We start from the raw sequence: 18,585 nt of genomic DNA, 5'->3' as shown, positions 1-18,585 counted from the left end.
ATGGATGAAACTCAAAAATAGATAAAGGAGGAAAGAATATACACACAATTGGACATAAAAATACATTTTGTTGAATAAGAAAACAGGAAAGAGGAAAAAGTGATGGGAAATTGGAATGAGAGCAGAATAAAGGAAAGATTAGTCCTAATGAAAACAAAGAATACATCCAGATATAATCAACTTTTTTTTTTTTTTTTTTTTTTTGGCAGCAAAGAAATAAAACTGGGAAGGTGCCTATCATTTTGGGAATGGTTTAACAAGTTATAGCATATAGGTATGATAGGATATTATGGTGCTGAAAGAAATGATGAAGGCAATAGTTATAAGAGAAATCTCAGAAGATTTATATAAACTGATATAGAGTGAAATAAACAGAACTATAATATTGAAAAGATAAGCAACTTTAGAGACTCAGAAATTGCATTCAATCATTCCAGAGGATTCATGATGGATGTTATAATAGAGAGGTAATATACTCAGTGAATATTGAGAGGGAGTTTCTTTGGTTTAATTCCAGCTGTTTATAACAGGAGGTTTATTTTTCCTTCTTTCTCAATGAAGTAAAGAAGGAAGTGGGAAGGTGGCAAGGAAGATTATTATTGGGAAAAAAAAAGCTATAAAAAAGGCAAAGAAAGAGAAGGTAGAATGTCACTTATAAAGAATGGCAAGTGATGTAATTTGGCTAATTTACAAAATGTTTGGAGGGGAGGGCACAATAAATCTGGAAAGTTAGGTTGGATCAGTTGGTGAAGAGATTTAAACATGTTTTTGTATTTGGGCAACTAGGTAGTACAGTAGATAGAAAACTGGGCCTGAAATCAGAAAGACCTGAGTTTAAATGTGACTTCAGGCACTGTGATCCTGGGTAAATGCTAATCTCTGTCAGTTTCCTCATCTGTAAAATGGGGATAATAATATCTACTTCCCAAGATTGTGGTGATGATCAAATGAGTTATAAAAAGCTCAGCACAGTGCCTAACACATAGTTAATACTATATAGATGTTAATCATTAAAATTTTTATTAAATTGATCCAAGAAATAGTTATCAGCCTTTGGAGCTATCTGTGCTTTAATGCCACTACTTTAACAGCTAAGTGGAGTGTGGATTAGAGAGAAGAGAGGTAGAAAGCAAAGAGACCAATTAAAAGGCTATCAAAATAGTCCAATTAAAAGGTGATAAAGACCTGACTATAGTTATTAGCATGTGAATAATGAGAAGGGAATAGATATGAGTGATTAAGAAGATGTAGAAGGTAAAGGAGAGTCCTTGGGATTAGAGGAATAAAGATAGCCTCCATGGAAATAGGAAAGTAAGAAAGAGGAGGTTTTGAGAAACATATATGCCTATATTTCTATTACTTATTTACTTGGCTATGTTAACTATGAGGTATCTATTAGTCCAGTTGAAAACTCTCAATAGGCAATTGGTAATGTGAGCTTGGAGGCCAAATAAGAGATCAGAAATAGATATGTAGATCTACAAAATGATCATAATTGAATCTAGGAAAACTGACAGGGAAAGAGGGAAGGAAAAAAAGAGAGGAAGGAAGGAATAGACTGGGCAGGGGGTAGGAGAGAAAGAAAAAATAAGAGGTGTGGGGGAAGAGAAGGAGAAAAAATAAAAGCAGAAGAAGGGAAGATAGGCCACAAAATTATGAGATGGAATATGGATGATCAAGTAATGCAAATTGAGTAGTAGTATTTAGACAGATGTAGGAAAAAAAAAAAAAAAACAGAGAAAAATGTCAGGAAAACATAGAGAAGAGAACATATCCAGGAGAGGAGAGTAGTTGACACTGTCATATGCTACAGAGAGATCAAGGAGGATGAAAACTCAGAAAACATTGGATATGATGATTTGAGAGATCACTACTAACTATGGAGGGAGTAGTTTTAAATTACGAGGTCAAAAGCTATACTGCGAGGGATTGAGAAATAAGTGAAAGAGGTCCTCTTTTCTTATTTTACTAAGAAAAAGAAGATGTGAGGTGAGTTTTCTCTCCCCACTCAATACCTCGAAACCCCTTATATCTCCACTTATCCTTTGTCCTTGTCTGAAGAGATGGGACTTCTACAGGCCTACTACTATACAAGAGTTCTGAATCCCAATCTCATTTCATCTCCTTCAGGAGCAAACCTCCTAGAATATCCTCAGTCTTGATCATCTTCAATCTCTTTCCCCATCAACACAACTGTGAAAAAACCCTCAATTGATTCTCCCCTCCCCTCAAGCTATCACTCCTTATCTCTTCCTTTTATTCCTAAACTCCTAGAAAGAATTGTCCACATTGGACACTCCTTCCTCTCTCGATTTCTGTGACCAAACTCTCCAATCTATTCTTCTATCTGGCTATTTCTCCCTCAAGCTTGTTTTATTGGCTTACAATACATCTCTTTTTCTCCCCTAGATGTTTCCTTAGGGGACTGACCTGGATTTTCAGTCTCCAGTTTTCACTATCTCTTCCTAGATCTCATTAGCTCCCATGGGTTATCATTTCTATGCAAATAACTCCAAAAATCTCTACAATTCAGTCCTTATCTCTTTGTACTCTATGCATAATCAATTGAATGCTGTATATCTCCTCCTGGGCATTCCTTGGGTACCTTAAACTTATACATGTGTGAAACAACATAGTCTTCTGCCCTAAGTCAATCTCTCCTCCATAAAGTACTATTTCTGTTGGGAGCATCACCTCTCATACTCCTGGAATCAAGTCAATTCTTTCCTCTTCCTCATATCCAATCATTTACCAAATCTTGTCAGTTCTACATCATTAACATCTCTTGCATCACACAGCTACCACTTTAGTTTAGGCTTCATCATGTCTTGACTGAATTATTTTAATATGCTTCTAATTGTTCCTTGCTTTCATTTTGTATCCTTTACAATTCATAAACAATATAGCTGCATTCTCCCACCCTCCAATCTTCCTAAGATACAAAATTAAGATACAGGTTTGATTATATCACTTTTCTGTTCAAAATACTTCAGTTTTTTGCCAAATGTCTATGGGATTAATTACACTCTTAAACTGAGATTTAAAATCTTCTATAATCTGGCTTCATCCAGTCTGTCTTGATGGTTTTATTTTTCACGTTTAGTCAACTGAATTAAAATACAAGCATAATAGAATACAAGTTGCACCTATAATTAAAATATAAAGTTATTAAAACATCTTCTCAGAAGGGTAACAGCAAGATGAAAAAGTTAAGCTATAAGAATGGATATTAAAAATTTTACGGGCAACTTAAAAATAAGTACATAAGGCAAATATTATAAATAAATTGCTCTTCCCAGTAGCTAGAATATTAGACAGAAAAATTCTCTCACAGGAGAAATTTTGGGGAAAATGTGATATTTATGGGAAAGAAGTAGAATACTACCAATGACAGAGCAATGAAAGAATCAAGGAAGTTAAAAAATAGAAAAATCCACAGAATTTTATTTACATTTTAAATAGATTTTAGAAGATAAGGAAGAAGTTATGGGGTTGAAATTAATAATGAAAACAGCAGCTTACTATTTACTTACAAATAACACTGTAAGACAAAAAATTTTGATTTAATAATTCTGTCCAGTGTTGCAACACCAAAAACAAACAAACAAACAAAAAAACCACTTGATTCAGAGAACCACTTATGAGGTATGCTACCTATCTCCTGACAGACTCCAGGTGAGAATGAGAAACATTTTTGAAAATAGACCATGGGGGAGTTTGTCTTTCTTGTCTATTCATATCTATTAGAGAGGTTTTCCTTTTTTTGAGGGAGAGGAGGGGAAGAGGAGATCTGAGGGAGAAAAAATAGAATTTTATTAATTGAAAAAAACAATTTAAAAAATTTACCATGTAGTACACATGTATTCTTTCATTTGATGCCTCAAAACTAATGCCTAAGGTAGTTAACACAAGTGTAGTTATTCCTATTTTATAGTTGAGGGTAATAAACTTAGGTGTGTTAAGAGCCTTGCTTGAAGTTACATTACAGCTGGTAGATGACAGAAATGTAGCTATAAGTCAGTCTATGGCACCTAAAGCCGTTCAAAACATGCTAACTCTGTACTTTTGCCATTTCTCATATTGCTCCTCCAGATATATTCTAAGTTCCAGCCAAACTAGACTACTTGCCATTCCTTATATTTTTATGCTTCCTTGACTTTTCACATCATTCCCTAAATCTGGAATCACTTGTTTTTCTGTTTTCCTCTGATTAAAACAGAATTCAAACACTACATCTGACCACCCCAGCTAATCTTCCTTTCTGAAGGACCTCAATTCTTCATTTATACTTTTTTAATGCATTTATCATTTATTATAGTTTTGGTTCTAAATCTGTGATTTTTATAGATGAAGGGAGTCTTCCCTTTCTAATGCAAACTTGAAAATGTCAATCAATTTATAATTTTAGAGAACTGAATGAGACATTGTTTAAATGACTCATCCCAGTTAACAAATCCAGTATATTATCAGAATTTGGACTTGAGACCAATAGATGCTGATTCTAAAGATGTCTCTCCTCTACATCATGCAGTCTATCATGTATTACTTTGTATTACATTGGAGATGTCATATTGCCCTTCCAGACTATAATCTCTAAGAGGAAAGTAATTTTATTAAAACTTTGTATTTGTACTGTGCACCAAGCACAGTGCTCTGCACATACCTGAACAATTAGTTAAATATTTGGTGACTTATATACCAAGTTTTGTCTAGTTATAGACCCAAGGATAGTGCTAAGATTTTTTTTTTTTACTTTGTTTATTCCATTACCACCTTGAGTTTTGTCTAGTTGTAGACCCAAAGATAGTGCTAAGATTTTTTTTTTTTTTTACTTTGTTTATTCCATTACCACCTTGAACAATACACATAGGACATTCAAGAAAATAGGAAAATTTGTACTGGATGCTGTCACAATAATGATTCCCAAGAATGGAGAAAAAAAATTGAAGAAAATAGAAAGCTAGTATCCAGAAAAAAGAAGAAAATAAAAATCATTAGATTTTTCAAACATTTCAAAGACATAAAGCATTCCTTATTCCTCTTATCTGAGGAGACTGGATAATTGACATTACTGTCAAAGAGAGTTATGCTATAAATTCCATATTCGCACTGGTGTGTGATTTGGGTGTCACATTCATTTTTCCTAATTCTGCATCCATAATATGAAACCAATCACATGTACTAAAGTCTGTTAAAGAATATTCAAAGCTATGATAATAGCAGTCCTGAAAAAAAAATCTAGTTCTGCAAAAAATTACATACTATCTGAAAAAAAAATAGTTAAGATGATGATTATAATCCAACTGATGAAAATATGAAAGGTAATTTGGCACTCAGCTACATGAGTACATGAGTATTTGACTTCAGTTATAAAATACATTCAAACTTTATTGAGTACCATTCATTTGTAAGTTCACAAGGTTCCTTAGACTTATAAACTAAATACAGTATGATGGATAAAAACAAAGAAACAATACAAAATACATTTTTAAAGGCTAAAAATAATAAAAGGAGCTTAGAATATTATGTAGCTGATTTTAAATAGCCTTTATTAATTATCTAAATCTTACATTTTATAGTTCAAAATTATCAAGCCTTAACTCCATCTCCATAGAAGGTGAGCTAATCAAAGAAACAAATTCTGTGATTGAAATAAACCAACCTTCTCTTGTTTAGAAAAAAAAAACAATGGAATTAAGAACTAAAATAATTCTGGTTTCTTTCATCTTTTGTTGTTTTGTAAGATTTCTGAACCCAGAAAATGATAAAATAGACCTTCTTTCAGAAGTTTATACAATTCAGCTGGGTGGCTGGTGCCTATGATTTAAATTACAGTAAAATAATATAAAAATAACGCCAAATCCAGCTAGTTTAAAACTCCTTCCAGGTGACAGGCTGGTACCTCCTTCTATGGTGGGGTCAGACTAACCTCTGACCTTTAAAAAAAAAAAAAGTTATCTTTAAGAAACTTAAGAGAAACTTCACAAAAAGGTCCAGTCTAGTAAATATGCAACAAACAATGGAAACCAAAGACAGCATATCACAGTGGTTCTAAAACTTTTCTATTCTATAACTTGTGTTATGACCCACAATACCATGTTAGGAAGAAAAAAGGAAGAACCGTCAAGTACAAGTTATATATGACTTGTGTACTATTGCTATGAAAAGGGAGGAAAGTCAAAAGAGCTTATCTGTTATTTAAAGGGGAAGAGGTTATTTGGAAATAAATTTCCACAGTCTCTACAGAACTGTTTTGAGAAACACTGGTCCAGAACTGGGCAATAACTGCTACCTTCCCTAACCTTACATAATCTTGTGCAAATACTTTACATTTCAGCCTTTTTGGAAAATGAGAACGACTTAGAAAGTATATTGGAAGATAAATGATATTATACTATATAATAACATTCTGAACCCTCTAGAGAAAAGGTACCTTATAAATCCAAAATAGGATCACTGCTTAATCAATCCCAAAACCAAGTACAACCTCCTGGATTTCATAACCAACAGAACAGAAAAAGAAAAAATTAGCTATTTGCTATCTTCTCTTAAGCAGAAAACATTTCAATTGATCTTGAGGAAAATAAAGAATTCAAGAGTTTGCTACATACACAACAGCAGTTTATCTAGTTAGATACTTATGCCCACAAGGCCAACAGCCTCCAAGCTCTAGATTTCCTTCACAGTGAAAAAGCTTCCTATGGTTCTGCCAGCAAAGTGTCAGTCTCACCTAAAGACTAATAGAAAAATTTGGCAAGTTGGTAAGCCCCCTGGTTAAAGAGAGTAGCTACAACATTCTTCTCGGTTGTTCCCTTACCTTCTGTATCTCGGGGATTGGAAGTCCGGTCACTGGCTGCATCCACAGCTATGGTCGCCAGTGAGGTGGTGGCCCCGGACATTTCACTCATCGGCTCACTCCGGCTGGTTTCGGGCACACTTTCCCGGGAGCTAAACCGAACCCGGGAACTGGAACGAGAGCTGAGGTCCGGGCTGGTGTCTGACAAACCTGGAATGTCATCGATTTTTGTCGGTGTCACCATAAACCGAACTGAAGCCATCTTGGTGGTGGTTTCTGGAGGATGCATTTTTTTTTTTTTTTTAAGAACAAGAAAATAGCAAAACAAAACCAAAAATCCTTCTATGGAGATTACTTTTAATCTTGACGTTAGAAATAAACTCAATCCTTGAATCAACACAAATCAACCCAAATATGGATACCGCTAATCAAAAAACTGTCCCAGAGCACTAGCCAAATACACAAATGTCTGGGGGAAAAACGCAATTGTGTGGAACTTCGTTCCTTCGGAATGAGTAGGTATCTAAAGAGCTCCCTTGGCCCTGTGTTCAAGGCTCCCAGCCATAGTCTCTGGTTAGGTGAGTGACACTACCCTTCTCCCTCCTGGCTCTCCCCCAGGTTCTGGCTGAGGTAGTCGTTATGAGTATCCCGGGGTTTTAGTTGCGGAAGAAACGTGCAGGACCACCGTTATCAGGTGAACATAGCATGGATCTGGTTACCAGAAGGTGCACACCCCGCCACCTGTTGTGTGTATCAGGTGAATACCCCACAGGTCTGGCAGGGAGGAGGCGTGTGCAGCGACACCCGATGTTTTTGAGGCAGGTAATCCACTTGGGTCTGGTGGAAAAGGTGCGCATGCATAACGGGAAAAATATCCCACACCACTTTGATGGAGGTGGAAGAAGACGGGAGAGGCAGAAGAGGAGGAAAGGAAGAGGAAGAGGGGGCCAAGGAGCAGAGAGGATCCAAAAGGTGCCCGGCCACAGGAGGGTGTGCAAGGGCAGCCTGCCCGTTGTTCTCCAGGCAGCGAGGTCACACTGGGATCTGGGAGAAAAAAGCTAGCGGGCAGACCCAGCCCAGGCTGCGGGTCAAGGATGTGGCAGGTGGATCGTCCCCAGTCATCAGTCGAGTCCGCCGACGGCTCGCTCACTGGGCTTCCCCTGCTGGTGACAGGACAGGGCCCCCTTCCTCTCCCAGGAGACTTCCTCTCCCTACCAGGGCCCGACACAGCTCAGCCCCTCGCCAGCCTTCCTCCGGCAGACGCTGCGTCTCTTCGGGTCTCGGTTAGAGGAGATGACAACGCGGGTTGTCCCCCGGTTCCGAGAGAGCCAAGGATGGAGGAAAGGGCGAAGAGGAGGAGGAAGAGGAGGAGGGGGAGGAGGAAGAGAAACAAGAGGAGGATCTTTCTATCAGGTGCTGAGATCACAGGAGCCCAGCTGATGTGGGATGCGCGCGCAGCGGTTGTTTACTAGACGGGTAACTGTTTCAGCCGCGGCAACTTAGGGCCAAGGAGGCGGGGCTTGACGCGTCGGTCTCGCCGGGGGAGGATGGAGAAACTAAATGGGGAGAAGGACGCGCACAATCTTGTTCGGAGGTCCGTCTGCCCGTCGGCATCCGCCGAAAAAGTCGCTCCCTTCGTCTCTTACGCATTGGTTGGGTTCGAGCCACCGAAGACTCTTCTTCCACTTTCTGTTTTCGAACAGCTCCAGTTCGAGGCTAACGGGCTGGGATAGAGCGTGTGATGGGACAGCGGGGAACGTTCCGAAGAACGGAAAAAGGTCTCATCGGCCCCTCCCTATCCCCTCCAGGCCTTTGGCTTGTGCACTTCCGCCTCGCCAACCGGCACTGAAGTTGGAGCACTATGGGCTGTCCTTGGCGCGCCCACTAGGGGGCGTACTATTGTACCTTGCTCCAGGACCTCGGGTGGAGGGAGGGCGCAGGATAACTGTGGCTGGAGAGGAGGGAGGGGAGGGGAGCCTCTCGGGAAAAACGGCTGAGTTGGACATGGGCAGGGGAAAGGGACCTCGAGAAATAAGAGGCGGAGTGAGTGGCAAAAAGGAATCAGCTGTCAACCTAGGAGTATAGTGGAAGGACCCTTGCACCGGGAAGAGTAGGAACCGTAGGCAAGTCTATTTCTGGGTCTCAGTTTACTTACCTGTAATACGTAACGGCTGAGCTAAATGGTTTTTAGGATTCTTTCCAAATTTAATTGTGGTGGAAATACTACTAGTTCTGGGGTCAGAGGCCCAGAGTCCAAATCCTACCAATGATATCATTGTGATATGGGGCAATTCACTTAACCTACCCGAGGCTCCGTTTTCCTGAATTGTAAAATGAGAGCTGGACTAGATGGTATTAAGATCTCTTCCCTCCTGCTCTAAAGTTGTTTCTTCCCTAGTAACACCAGTGTGGCTATCACAGATTTTTTTTCTTTAATTTTTTTTTAAAGCTTTTTATTTTCAAAACATATGCACGGATAATTTGACAACACTGACCTTCGCATAGCCTTGTACCGCTGAATTCTTTGAAAAGATCGATAAAGATTTCTGGTTTATGAGAGCGAGATAATAGGAATCAGAGCTGGAAGAGGAGGGACTTTTTTGAGTTGGTTCTGATTATTAGGAAACAGTCCTGGAGAAGTGACGGGATTTAAGATCACACAGGTGGTGAAATACATTCAGTGCTTTTTTCCCCATTACACTGTTAACACATATTACCTCATATAGAAGTAACCTAGAATTTTAGAGTTGGAATAGATCTTAGAATTTCATTTAATACTAGAGGTGTGGTAAAAAGGTCACTAATTTTGATGTCAGATAAGGTTTCTATCCTAACTGCCACTTAAGACTTTCTAAAGGCTCCAGTTTCTTCAGATGTAAAAGTGCTGAACTTTTTTTTTTTTTTTTTTTTTTTGAGGCTGAGGTTAAGTGATTTGCCCAGGGTCACACAGTTAGGAAGTGTGAAGTGTCTGAGACCAGATTTGAACTAGGGTCCTCCTGAATTCAGGGCTAGTGCTCAATCCACTGCACCACCTAGCTGCCCTGGACTAAATTTCTAAAGCTTTTAAGATTTATGAATAGCATTTTACAGAAGAGGAGACTGAGATTCAGAGGTTAAATAACTTGTCCAAGGGGGCAGCTAGGTGGCGCAGTGGATAGAGCACCAGCCCTGAATTCAGGAGGACCTGAGTTCAAATGTGGTCTGACACTTCACACTTCCTAGTTGTGTTGACCCTGGGCAAGTTACTTAACCCCAGCCTCAAGGGAAAAAAAAAATTGCCCAAATTCACATCTAATAAATAGCAGAACACTAATTGAAATCTCAAGTCTTTTGACTCCAAATCAGTGTCTAAAAATTGATGAAAGTTATTTTTCGATTACTGCCCAATTGCCTGAGAGGCACAGGGTTCAGAAACACACAACTGAAAACTAATTTATAACAAACTATTTGGTGTCCCCTCATAAAATATTGTTAGACTGTAACCCTAAAGTATAGGACCCTTAAGGTAAGTATTGTTAATACATGGTTTGCATTATATTAGTTGGTTTTTGTTGATGTTTTATAACTGTTATAATCTTACTACCCAAATTAAGGTTGTATGTTCTGTTGGGAATAAGAAATGTATTTTTATTAGCAGAATAATTTTAAGAGCTGGAAAGGGAAACTGAAGATAATCTGCTAACTCCCAGATCTAGGTTCTTTCCATTCCACTTAAATTCTTGTTTTACAGTATGTGACTTCGTGGTGTTCAATAAATATCAGTTGACATAAATAGACTCTCATTTGGGTGTTATTTGGCTTATGTTAAACTCAGACACAGCATGTCCACTTTTGTACTTTGAGGTCAGTTTTGACTGCTTCCTCACATCTGGTTTAGGCAGAATGGCATTAAGCAAACAGTCCTGGGAATAAATTAATATATACATCCAGATTTAGTAATACTTTAGGTTGCAGTTTAAGCCAGGGAAACCCTATTTATTTCCAAATGACCCACAAAACTTAAAAGAATCCAGCTCTTTCAGCCAGGTAAGAAAGATAGATTACCATAATTTAGAGAATGGGATTTCCATTTAATGTTGAAGCTAATCTTTCATATAGCTTTCAAATCTCCATTCTCCACTGTCCCACAGCACTTATCTTCTGGCCCACTTTCAAGCTGCACACAGCTCTGACCCATTTTAGACTTTCAATTACAAAATTATAGGGAAGCCTTTGCTTTCCCCAAAGGTTAACATGTGCCTTCAACTAGTCTAGACAGCTTTCCTCTCATTAAGAGCTTTATTTGAATACATCACTAACTTTTCTGATAATACTTTAAATTTGTATAGCACTAGATGAGGTACAAAGTGCTTTCACATATATAATTATGTACAAGATTAATGGGACAAGTTTTATGATTCTCATTTTACCAAAGAATGAACAAACTTAGAGAAACAGTTGCCACTTCAAGGTCATACATTGATAGAGGCAAGTTGCTGACCCAGTTCAGTTCTCATTCTTTGGTCAATTTAACAAAAATTTTAAATGTATAAAAGAATTGCATAAGTTTAACATATATTGGATTACTTGCTATCTCGGGAAGGGGGAAGGGCAAAGGGAGAAAAATTTGGAACACAAGGTTTTGCAAGGATGAATGTTGAAAACGATCTTTGCATACATTTTGAAAATAAAAAGCTATTAAAAAAAATAATTGGGGCATTTTCAGATTAAGTAACTTGATGTGGAATGGTCATTCTGTGTCAGTACTTAATTCTATAAAGCCAATTCTGTTATATAATAGTGCCTCTTGGTGGGAGTACACAAATGAAAAATGACCTTGTCCTTGCTCTCAAAAATCTCATATTCTCTTGGATTTAATTGCAATTAGGTGGCAAATTTTAGTACTGGTCCTGGGGTCAGAAACTCATCTTCCTGAGTTCAAATATACTCTCAGACATTTAACAAGCTGTGTGACCCTAGGCAACTTAACCCTTTGTTTCAGTTTCCTCATTTGTAAAATGAACTGGAGAAGGAAATGACCAAGAAAATCTCAAATAGGGTCAAAGACTTGGAAAAGAAAATGATAATATATAGTCTCACTTTGTTGATCTGAACCAGGATAAGTACATTTTACACCAGCAGCTACACAGAAATCACAGGTCTAGACTAAATACACATACAACTCTATTGTCATTGTAGCATACAGGGTCCTTGAAGGATATAGTCAGCAGATAATAAACTGAGTGGCATTCAAATGGAGATGAATTGTATTAGACTTATTGCATGCAGAATTGGTCATGAATTACTTGTTAAAGTCATGTGTTCCTTATATGTGTGTGCTTCCATTTTAGAACTCTATGGACATCCACTCTTCCTGTTTACTGTATTTGTGAAACAGAATGTTCCAGGTTTATGGGATATTTTGCTACTATCCCTGTGTCATTTCATTAAATGGCTTTGTCTTGAGCTAATCATGTCCTCTGACTAAAATTAAAAACACTATTGGAGTTTTATGAATTGTAGTTTCAGAAGTACAGCTTAAGTACCCTGAATTCCCAGGGAACCCCAAGTACAAGTTGGGGAGAATGGCTTAAAGAGTGCCACAAACATGGTGTATATAAACACACACATACTCGTGTACATATGTGTGTGTGTGTGTGTGTAAACTATAAACAAATTCACATTCTTTAGGGTTTTTTCTTTTTGAAAAAATGTAAACAAATTCACATCCTTTAGGGTTTTTTCTTTTTGAAAAAATGTATTTCCACAATGGGGATTGAATATGGATCACAATATAGTATTTGATGAGATATTCAAGGGAGGTGACGAGGGAGGGAGAAAAACATTGAACAAAGTTTTTCAAGGGTGAATGTTGAAAACTTTTTGCATATAATTTGAAAAATAAGAAGCTATTAAAAAAAATGTATCTGACAACTCTCCAGATGTCAATCTAAAATGAGACTGCTACTCTTATATAAAAAATGAATATTTCGGAGAAAAGCCCAAATTATCTACCAATTTATTTCTTCTCTGGTATAATAAAAATTATTTAAACACAAAAGTCCCCATGAGAGAATATGGAATGATTATTTTCTTGTGTATGGAAAATATTCTCACCCATTTCAGTAATTGCCTTCTTATCCTCAAAAGTTGAGTTTACTTTTTAGTAAAGCTGCTTGGCATAACTGGCCAGAAAGTGAGATCTAAGACAGGTTTTTCTATCCCTTTGCAATAGAATTTATGACAACCAATTTAAAACAGGCTTGGGGTCCAAATTTCTGATTGGTGGAAATGGGGGGAGGGGAGATATATAAAATTGGGATACTACTTTTCCCAACAGTTCAGATTTTTTTCTTCACAAAGCAATTTTCTCACCAGTGGCAGATTCATTTTGGACCAACACAAAGACACACAACCTATAATTGAGATGGCTGAATAATACTTGATTTAGCAACACATTTAACCATCCCTTTGAAATTGGAAGCTGAAAGATAGTTCTAATACAACCTCACACATGGAATTCAATAAAAATATTAGCTTGCTTAAGGGGAGGGGACTATTTCTCATTTTTGTCTTGGTAGCCCAATGCCTAATACTTTTTTGAAAATAGTCCAGCTAAGCTGGTCTGCCTGAAGTGTGTTCTGCAAGATACTTATATCATTTGGTAGAAAGAATAAAGCCTAATTCATTTTAAGAGTTGAAAGGGACTTTAGAGGCCAGAGTCCAACCTTACTTTTTAAAATTTTGTCAACTGGGACTGCCTGAGATGCTATGGGAAATTCTCAGGGTCATATGGTTAGTGTTTAAGACAGGTCACCCTGAGTGCATGCTACTTATACTACCTTTACTTTTTTCCTCTCCTCTTTTCATATCCCCAGCACTTAGCAGCCTCTGGCATATAGAAGGTGCTTAATGCATGTTTATTGATTTCCTAAGCATTTTGGAGAAGGGGCCTTTCAGTTGATTTATAGCCAGGAACACCAAGACTTGGTAATCATCACCTCACTACACTCCACTTAATTTTACTGTGCTATCTTAGTCACTTTAACATTTTTTTTTTTGAGGGTTACAAATGAGTTTGCCCTTTGTGCCCATTATCATCCCTATTCTCAATTATTAGTCACCTAGTATTCCCTATAGGAATACTCTATCTCATGATGAGAGATACTTTATCTTCCATTTCTAGTTCTCACTTGAAATATCAAGCAATGATCTTGTTTTGTTGTTCAGTGTTTGTCATATCCGATTGTGACCCTATGGACTAAAACTCTAGTTATCCACAGGGTTTTCTTGTCAAAGATACTGAAGTGGTTTGCCATTACTTTCCCTATACAGAGATTAAATGACTTGTCCAGGATCACACAGCTAGAAAGTATCTCAAGTATCTTTTTGATTCAGGTCCAGCACTAAATCCACCAAGTCACATAACTGCCAGCTTAATTATGTTAACTTAGTATTATTATTCTTACTTTCATGTAATTTCAAAGTTGGGAAGTAAAAGATTAACAAATGGTGACAGGAAGCAAAGCCATTGTCTTGAACTAAAGGCAATTTAAATTTAAGAATTTAGATAAATTAAGAGTCAAAAAATTGTATCTTCATATTTTCTTGGGGGTTTAATCATATTTAAGTTTTATGTAGGCAACACTTCAAAAGAGATTTACATTAAGGAACAGGGGGATGGTTCCCTTACATCCTAAGAGGAGAGGGAGAAATAAGGTCAAGAATTAAGGAATCAAGAGTCACCTCTAGTCTTTCCTGCTTTGGGTTTACTACATAGCCCTAAAATGTTATTTTCTGTCATGACAAGGATTGATCAGAATATTTAAACTTGTTATTTTCAATCTTCCTGTTTGCTTAATCCTCAACCTGAAAACCTGTTGTCAGACTGCATACAAACTATTCTCTTAAATTAACCTGAGCTTTAGAAAAAGACAAAATTAGTAGTTCCAACAAATTTCTAACCAGCAGAAAAAACACATAAAGCTATAGGGATAGAAAACCAAGTTAATAAATATCTTCAGCAGGGGTGTCAAACATTTATGAGGGTTCTTTGGTTAATTTCACTCTGTTCAGAATTTAGGAGAAACTGAGACTACAGAGAATGCTGGTGCCACAGGGTTTACAAAAGGTTTTCCTTGTAACAAAGATAATCTCTTGGTGAAGATAAGGAGTTATCAATAGGATGTTAGAATTCTGAGCTAAAAGAAACTAGACCATCTAATGCAAGTCAATTAATTTTTATGGAAGAAAATTTTTTATTCCGATGAAGATATTCTAGTATTGTAAAATAATAAACAGAGATAATTATTTCCTGATCAGGAAGGGTAATAAGCTTTTTCTATAGCATCGACTACATGCCAGGTACTGTGGTAAGCACCTTTTAACAAATACATTATCATCTGATCTTCACAACAATTCTTCAAATTAGATGCTGTTATTATCCCTATTTCACAGCAGAGGTAATGAGGCAAACTTAGGTTAAGTAACTTACACAGGCTCTCATTGCTACTACATGTCTGAAGCTGTAGATTTGAGATCAAGTTATCCGGACTCTAGACCCAGCACTTTATCCACTGAGCCACCTAAGTTTACTATGATCAATTCAGACAAGACTCTCCTGCCCCCAGTTAAAGAAAAATAGATCTTTAAATCATTTTAGCTTTAATAGCTAACAGCATTAGTTGAAAAGATGTGGCAATTTTAGGCTTTTTCACCTTAAGTTGATTGTTACCAAATACAAAGAACACAGACAAATTCAAACTACATTCTAAGAAGCAAGTGTACAAAGGGAATAATTTCAAAATTGTGAGATTTTGAGTTCCTGAATGACGTCTCTGAGGACTAGGAAAAGGTTCTTCAGTTAAAGAGTTCTTGGTGGTTGCCATTGCTTGGGGGGGGAGGGGGATAGGAGTAGGTGAAGGTAACTCAAAGTACCAATCGTGCTTGTTGAGTCATGAGAACTTTGAACCTCTTCTTGATAGTAATCCGGTGTCTTGAATACTTGTCATCTGGGGAGAATCTGGCTGGATGAGCTGAACAGGTCTGTTGTCCTGCAGGGTCTGTTTTCTGTTAGAACAAAGAGTACAGACTGAGTCCTCCTAGGACACTGCCACAACTCTAATACCGACCCTTATTACCCAGCCTGCTGGTGGGTTCACCTGCCTAAAGTCTTCCCTCACTCCAATCCATCCTTCATTCACTACTAATGTACAGTACATGTCACCCTCCTACTTAAACTCCAGCACCTTCCTCTTGCCTGCAGGATCAAATACAGAAGACATTTTTTGGCATTTCAAATTCTTTATAACCTAGCTACTACTTACTCTTTGAGTCTTATTCCTTACTCCTCCTTACAACATAGATAGTATCCAGTGACATCAGCCTCTTGGCTCCAGGAATTTTCTCTGGTGATTCCCCATACTTTCCGTCTGGCTCATGTTCTGGCTTTTTTAAAGTTCCAATCAACCTTCTATAAGAAACCATCCTCAATCTCACTTAATTTAAGTGCCTTCCCCCTCTCCTGTTTAGTAATTAACTATTTGTCCTGTATACAGCTTGTGTCATATATATATTTATTGGCATGTTGTCTTCAATAGATTGGAAGCTCTTTGAGAGCACAAACTGTTTTTTGGCTCTTTTTATATTTCCCAATGCTTAGCACAGTAGAGACTTAATGTTTACCGATTGATTTGGACCAGAAAAAGAGAAAAGACAGAAAAGGTTCAGTTAGGTAAAAAGGATGAAGTTATTTATTTGGTCCCTCCACCCCCCCAAATTGCTCAGCAAAGCCCCACAATCAGTCAGCAAGCATTTAACAACAGACAAGAACTGTGTTTGATTGATTCATTAGATTGTGAGCTCCAGCCTTTTCTTTCTTTTTGTATCCCAGAGCCTGGTGCATAGTAGATTTTTAATAAAGTTTACTGGCAATGCAGTGAAGCACTCAGTGGAGAGTGGGGAAAAGGAGACTTGAAATCCTTAACTAGAATTCCTCCAAAGTACAAATAGCATCCCAGCAGGAGAGCCATCCCGATTCCCAGCTGCCAGCAGACTTTCCCCACCACCAGGTGGTTTCCCCAGTAGAATGTAAGTTCTCTGAGGGAAAGAACTCTTTTTTTATCTCCGGCGCCGAGCAAAGCGAGTGGACACAAAGTAGGCGCTTAAAAGACATTTACCCTATTAGTTTCTACCTTCGAGCTCCTCTTGCTTTTTTTTCCCCCCAAATAATTTTTTTTTCTTTCCCATGACCATCTCGGCATAAAGAGTACAAAAATGAAGGCCTGCGCCAGAAAAAAGGTTCACCAGGCAAGTGGATTCCCTTCTCTCCACCTCAGCGGTAATACTACTTCCCGGGTTGTGGCGAAGACCAAAGGCGTAAGAGAGCTTACAAACTTTGAAGCTTTCATGTAAATGAGCGCTGCTAGCTTCCGTTGCGGGCGGTTGACTTTAAGTTGGCTTTTTCAGACCCGAATAGTTAACTTCTTCCCGGGCGTCTAGCTATCCTAAGTATCCACAGTCCCGCTTCCCCCTCCCCCCCACAGCGATTTCCTCCCGGCCAGCCCCAGCGCTCAGGCCTTAACTTTCCCCCTTACCTTTAGGGTATAGACCCGGTCCCCTTGCTCGTTCAGGTAATACTGCAGAAACATCGCGGCCAATTCGATCGAAACTCGGATCCGGCACAGAAAATACCGAGCTACAGCGACACCACCACTCCGCCTTAGCCTCCTGGACTCCAACTACAACCTCGGAAGCCTAGGCCTGCCCTCACGCACCACGTGTTTGCTCCAGGGACACTTCCGGGAAGTAACGCTCTTTCCGAGGGCATGCTGGGAGTTGTAGTCCCTGGCGCTCTCCTCCTGCCCTCCTGAAGGGGGAGTCCTCTCACCGGGATTGCAATTGGGAGAGCATCCTTATCCTGGAGATTGGGATAGGATAGTGGAGAGTCTAGGAAAGGGAGGGAGAATAAGCTTCTAATGCCAGGGGTAGTCATTACCCTTGACTCAGGTCTGCCCACTTTCCTCAGGGACAGAGAGGTGATATTTTGAATCCAGGTCTTGAGCATCCCCCCTGCATGCACACTACAGTAAGTACTTCCACCGAAGAGCCTAGAACCTTACAGGGGTTAAATACACAGGGGGAGCTCAGTGCAGGCGCCAAAAGCAGCGCCAGCCACCCTTGACCCGGCTTTGAAGTCTGGAAAGTTCATAGGTCTCAGAACCAAAAGCGCAGCCGGGTGAAAGGCTTCATTTTTCCAGATGAGGAGACTGAAGCTCACACAAGTTCATTAGCTTGTTCAAGGTCACCCGGCTGGTAAGTGGGGGCGCCAGCCAAGAGCGCAATCTAGGGCCTGGTGACTGCCTCCTGCATGTGGAGAGCGGGAAAACGAGATGAAAGTAGGAGCCTAAGGATGGTGGGGGGAAAAGTCCGAAGAGAAGAAGAAACATGAAGGCGTGGAGGACTGGGAAGGGGTTTAACCTGGGAAATCCGAGAAACGTAATCCCAAATAATAGTCCGAGAAGGTGAGTTTCTGGGTCCTGGTCTGGAGGCGACCTCGTGGCCCACTCCCGTGGGATCACCGACTGAGAGCCGGAAGTGCCCATCTAGGCCCAACTCCTTGTTTCCTAGAGGGAAAGGGAACTGGAAGGGGCCTCATTGTCCGATTCCCTCGTTATACAGATGTGGAAACTGAGGCTGCAAAGTTAAGTGATTTGCCCAGTCAGACTCATTCAGCTGGTAATGTCTGAGGTAGAGCTCCAATTCTAAGAGGAGCCCACGCCCATCCGTGCCTTCCCAGCCTGCTTCCCTCC

At 39.0% G+C, this 18,585-nt stretch overlaps 2 protein-coding genes across 3 annotated transcripts in view; both read right to left on the bottom strand.

Annotated features, from left to right (window-relative positions):
* The window catches only part of SLC12A6 (solute carrier family 12 member 6), a 98,778-nt gene extending 91,381 nt beyond the window's left edge, over window positions 1-7,397 (bottom strand). Inside the window, exon 1 of one of the 2 annotated variants that reach the window (XM_074289169.1) lies at window positions 6,818-7,397. In XM_074289169.1, the coding sequence (XP_074145270.1) occupies window positions 6,818-7,085 (268 nt within the window). In that variant the 5' untranslated portion in view covers window positions 7,086-7,397. The remainder of the gene's footprint in view (window positions 1-6,817) is intronic. The other variant, XM_074289170.1, reaches the window with a different exon arrangement.
* Window positions 7,398-15,009: 7,612 nt separating this feature from the next.
* Window positions 15,010-17,552, bottom strand: NOP10 (NOP10 ribonucleoprotein). Its single transcript, XM_074289174.1, has 2 exons — window positions 17,371-17,552; window positions 15,010-15,844 (listed from the first exon to the last, which is right to left on the bottom strand). The coding sequence occupies exons 1-2, from the start codon at window positions 17,422-17,424 to the stop codon at window positions 15,704-15,706; spliced, it is 195 nt and encodes a 64-aa protein (XP_074145275.1). The 5' UTR covers window positions 17,425-17,552; the 3' UTR covers window positions 15,010-15,703.
* Window positions 17,553-18,585: the final 1,033 nt, after the last annotated feature.

Source organism: Sminthopsis crassicaudata, chromosome 2, assembly GCF_048593235.1.
Source record: "Sminthopsis crassicaudata isolate SCR6 chromosome 2, ASM4859323v1, whole genome shotgun sequence".
Taxonomy (NCBI): Eukaryota; Metazoa; Chordata; class Mammalia; order Dasyuromorphia; family Dasyuridae; genus Sminthopsis; species Sminthopsis crassicaudata.
The sequence above is the reverse complement of the archived record's forward strand: the minus strand, read 5'-3'. Positions and strand labels throughout refer to the sequence as shown.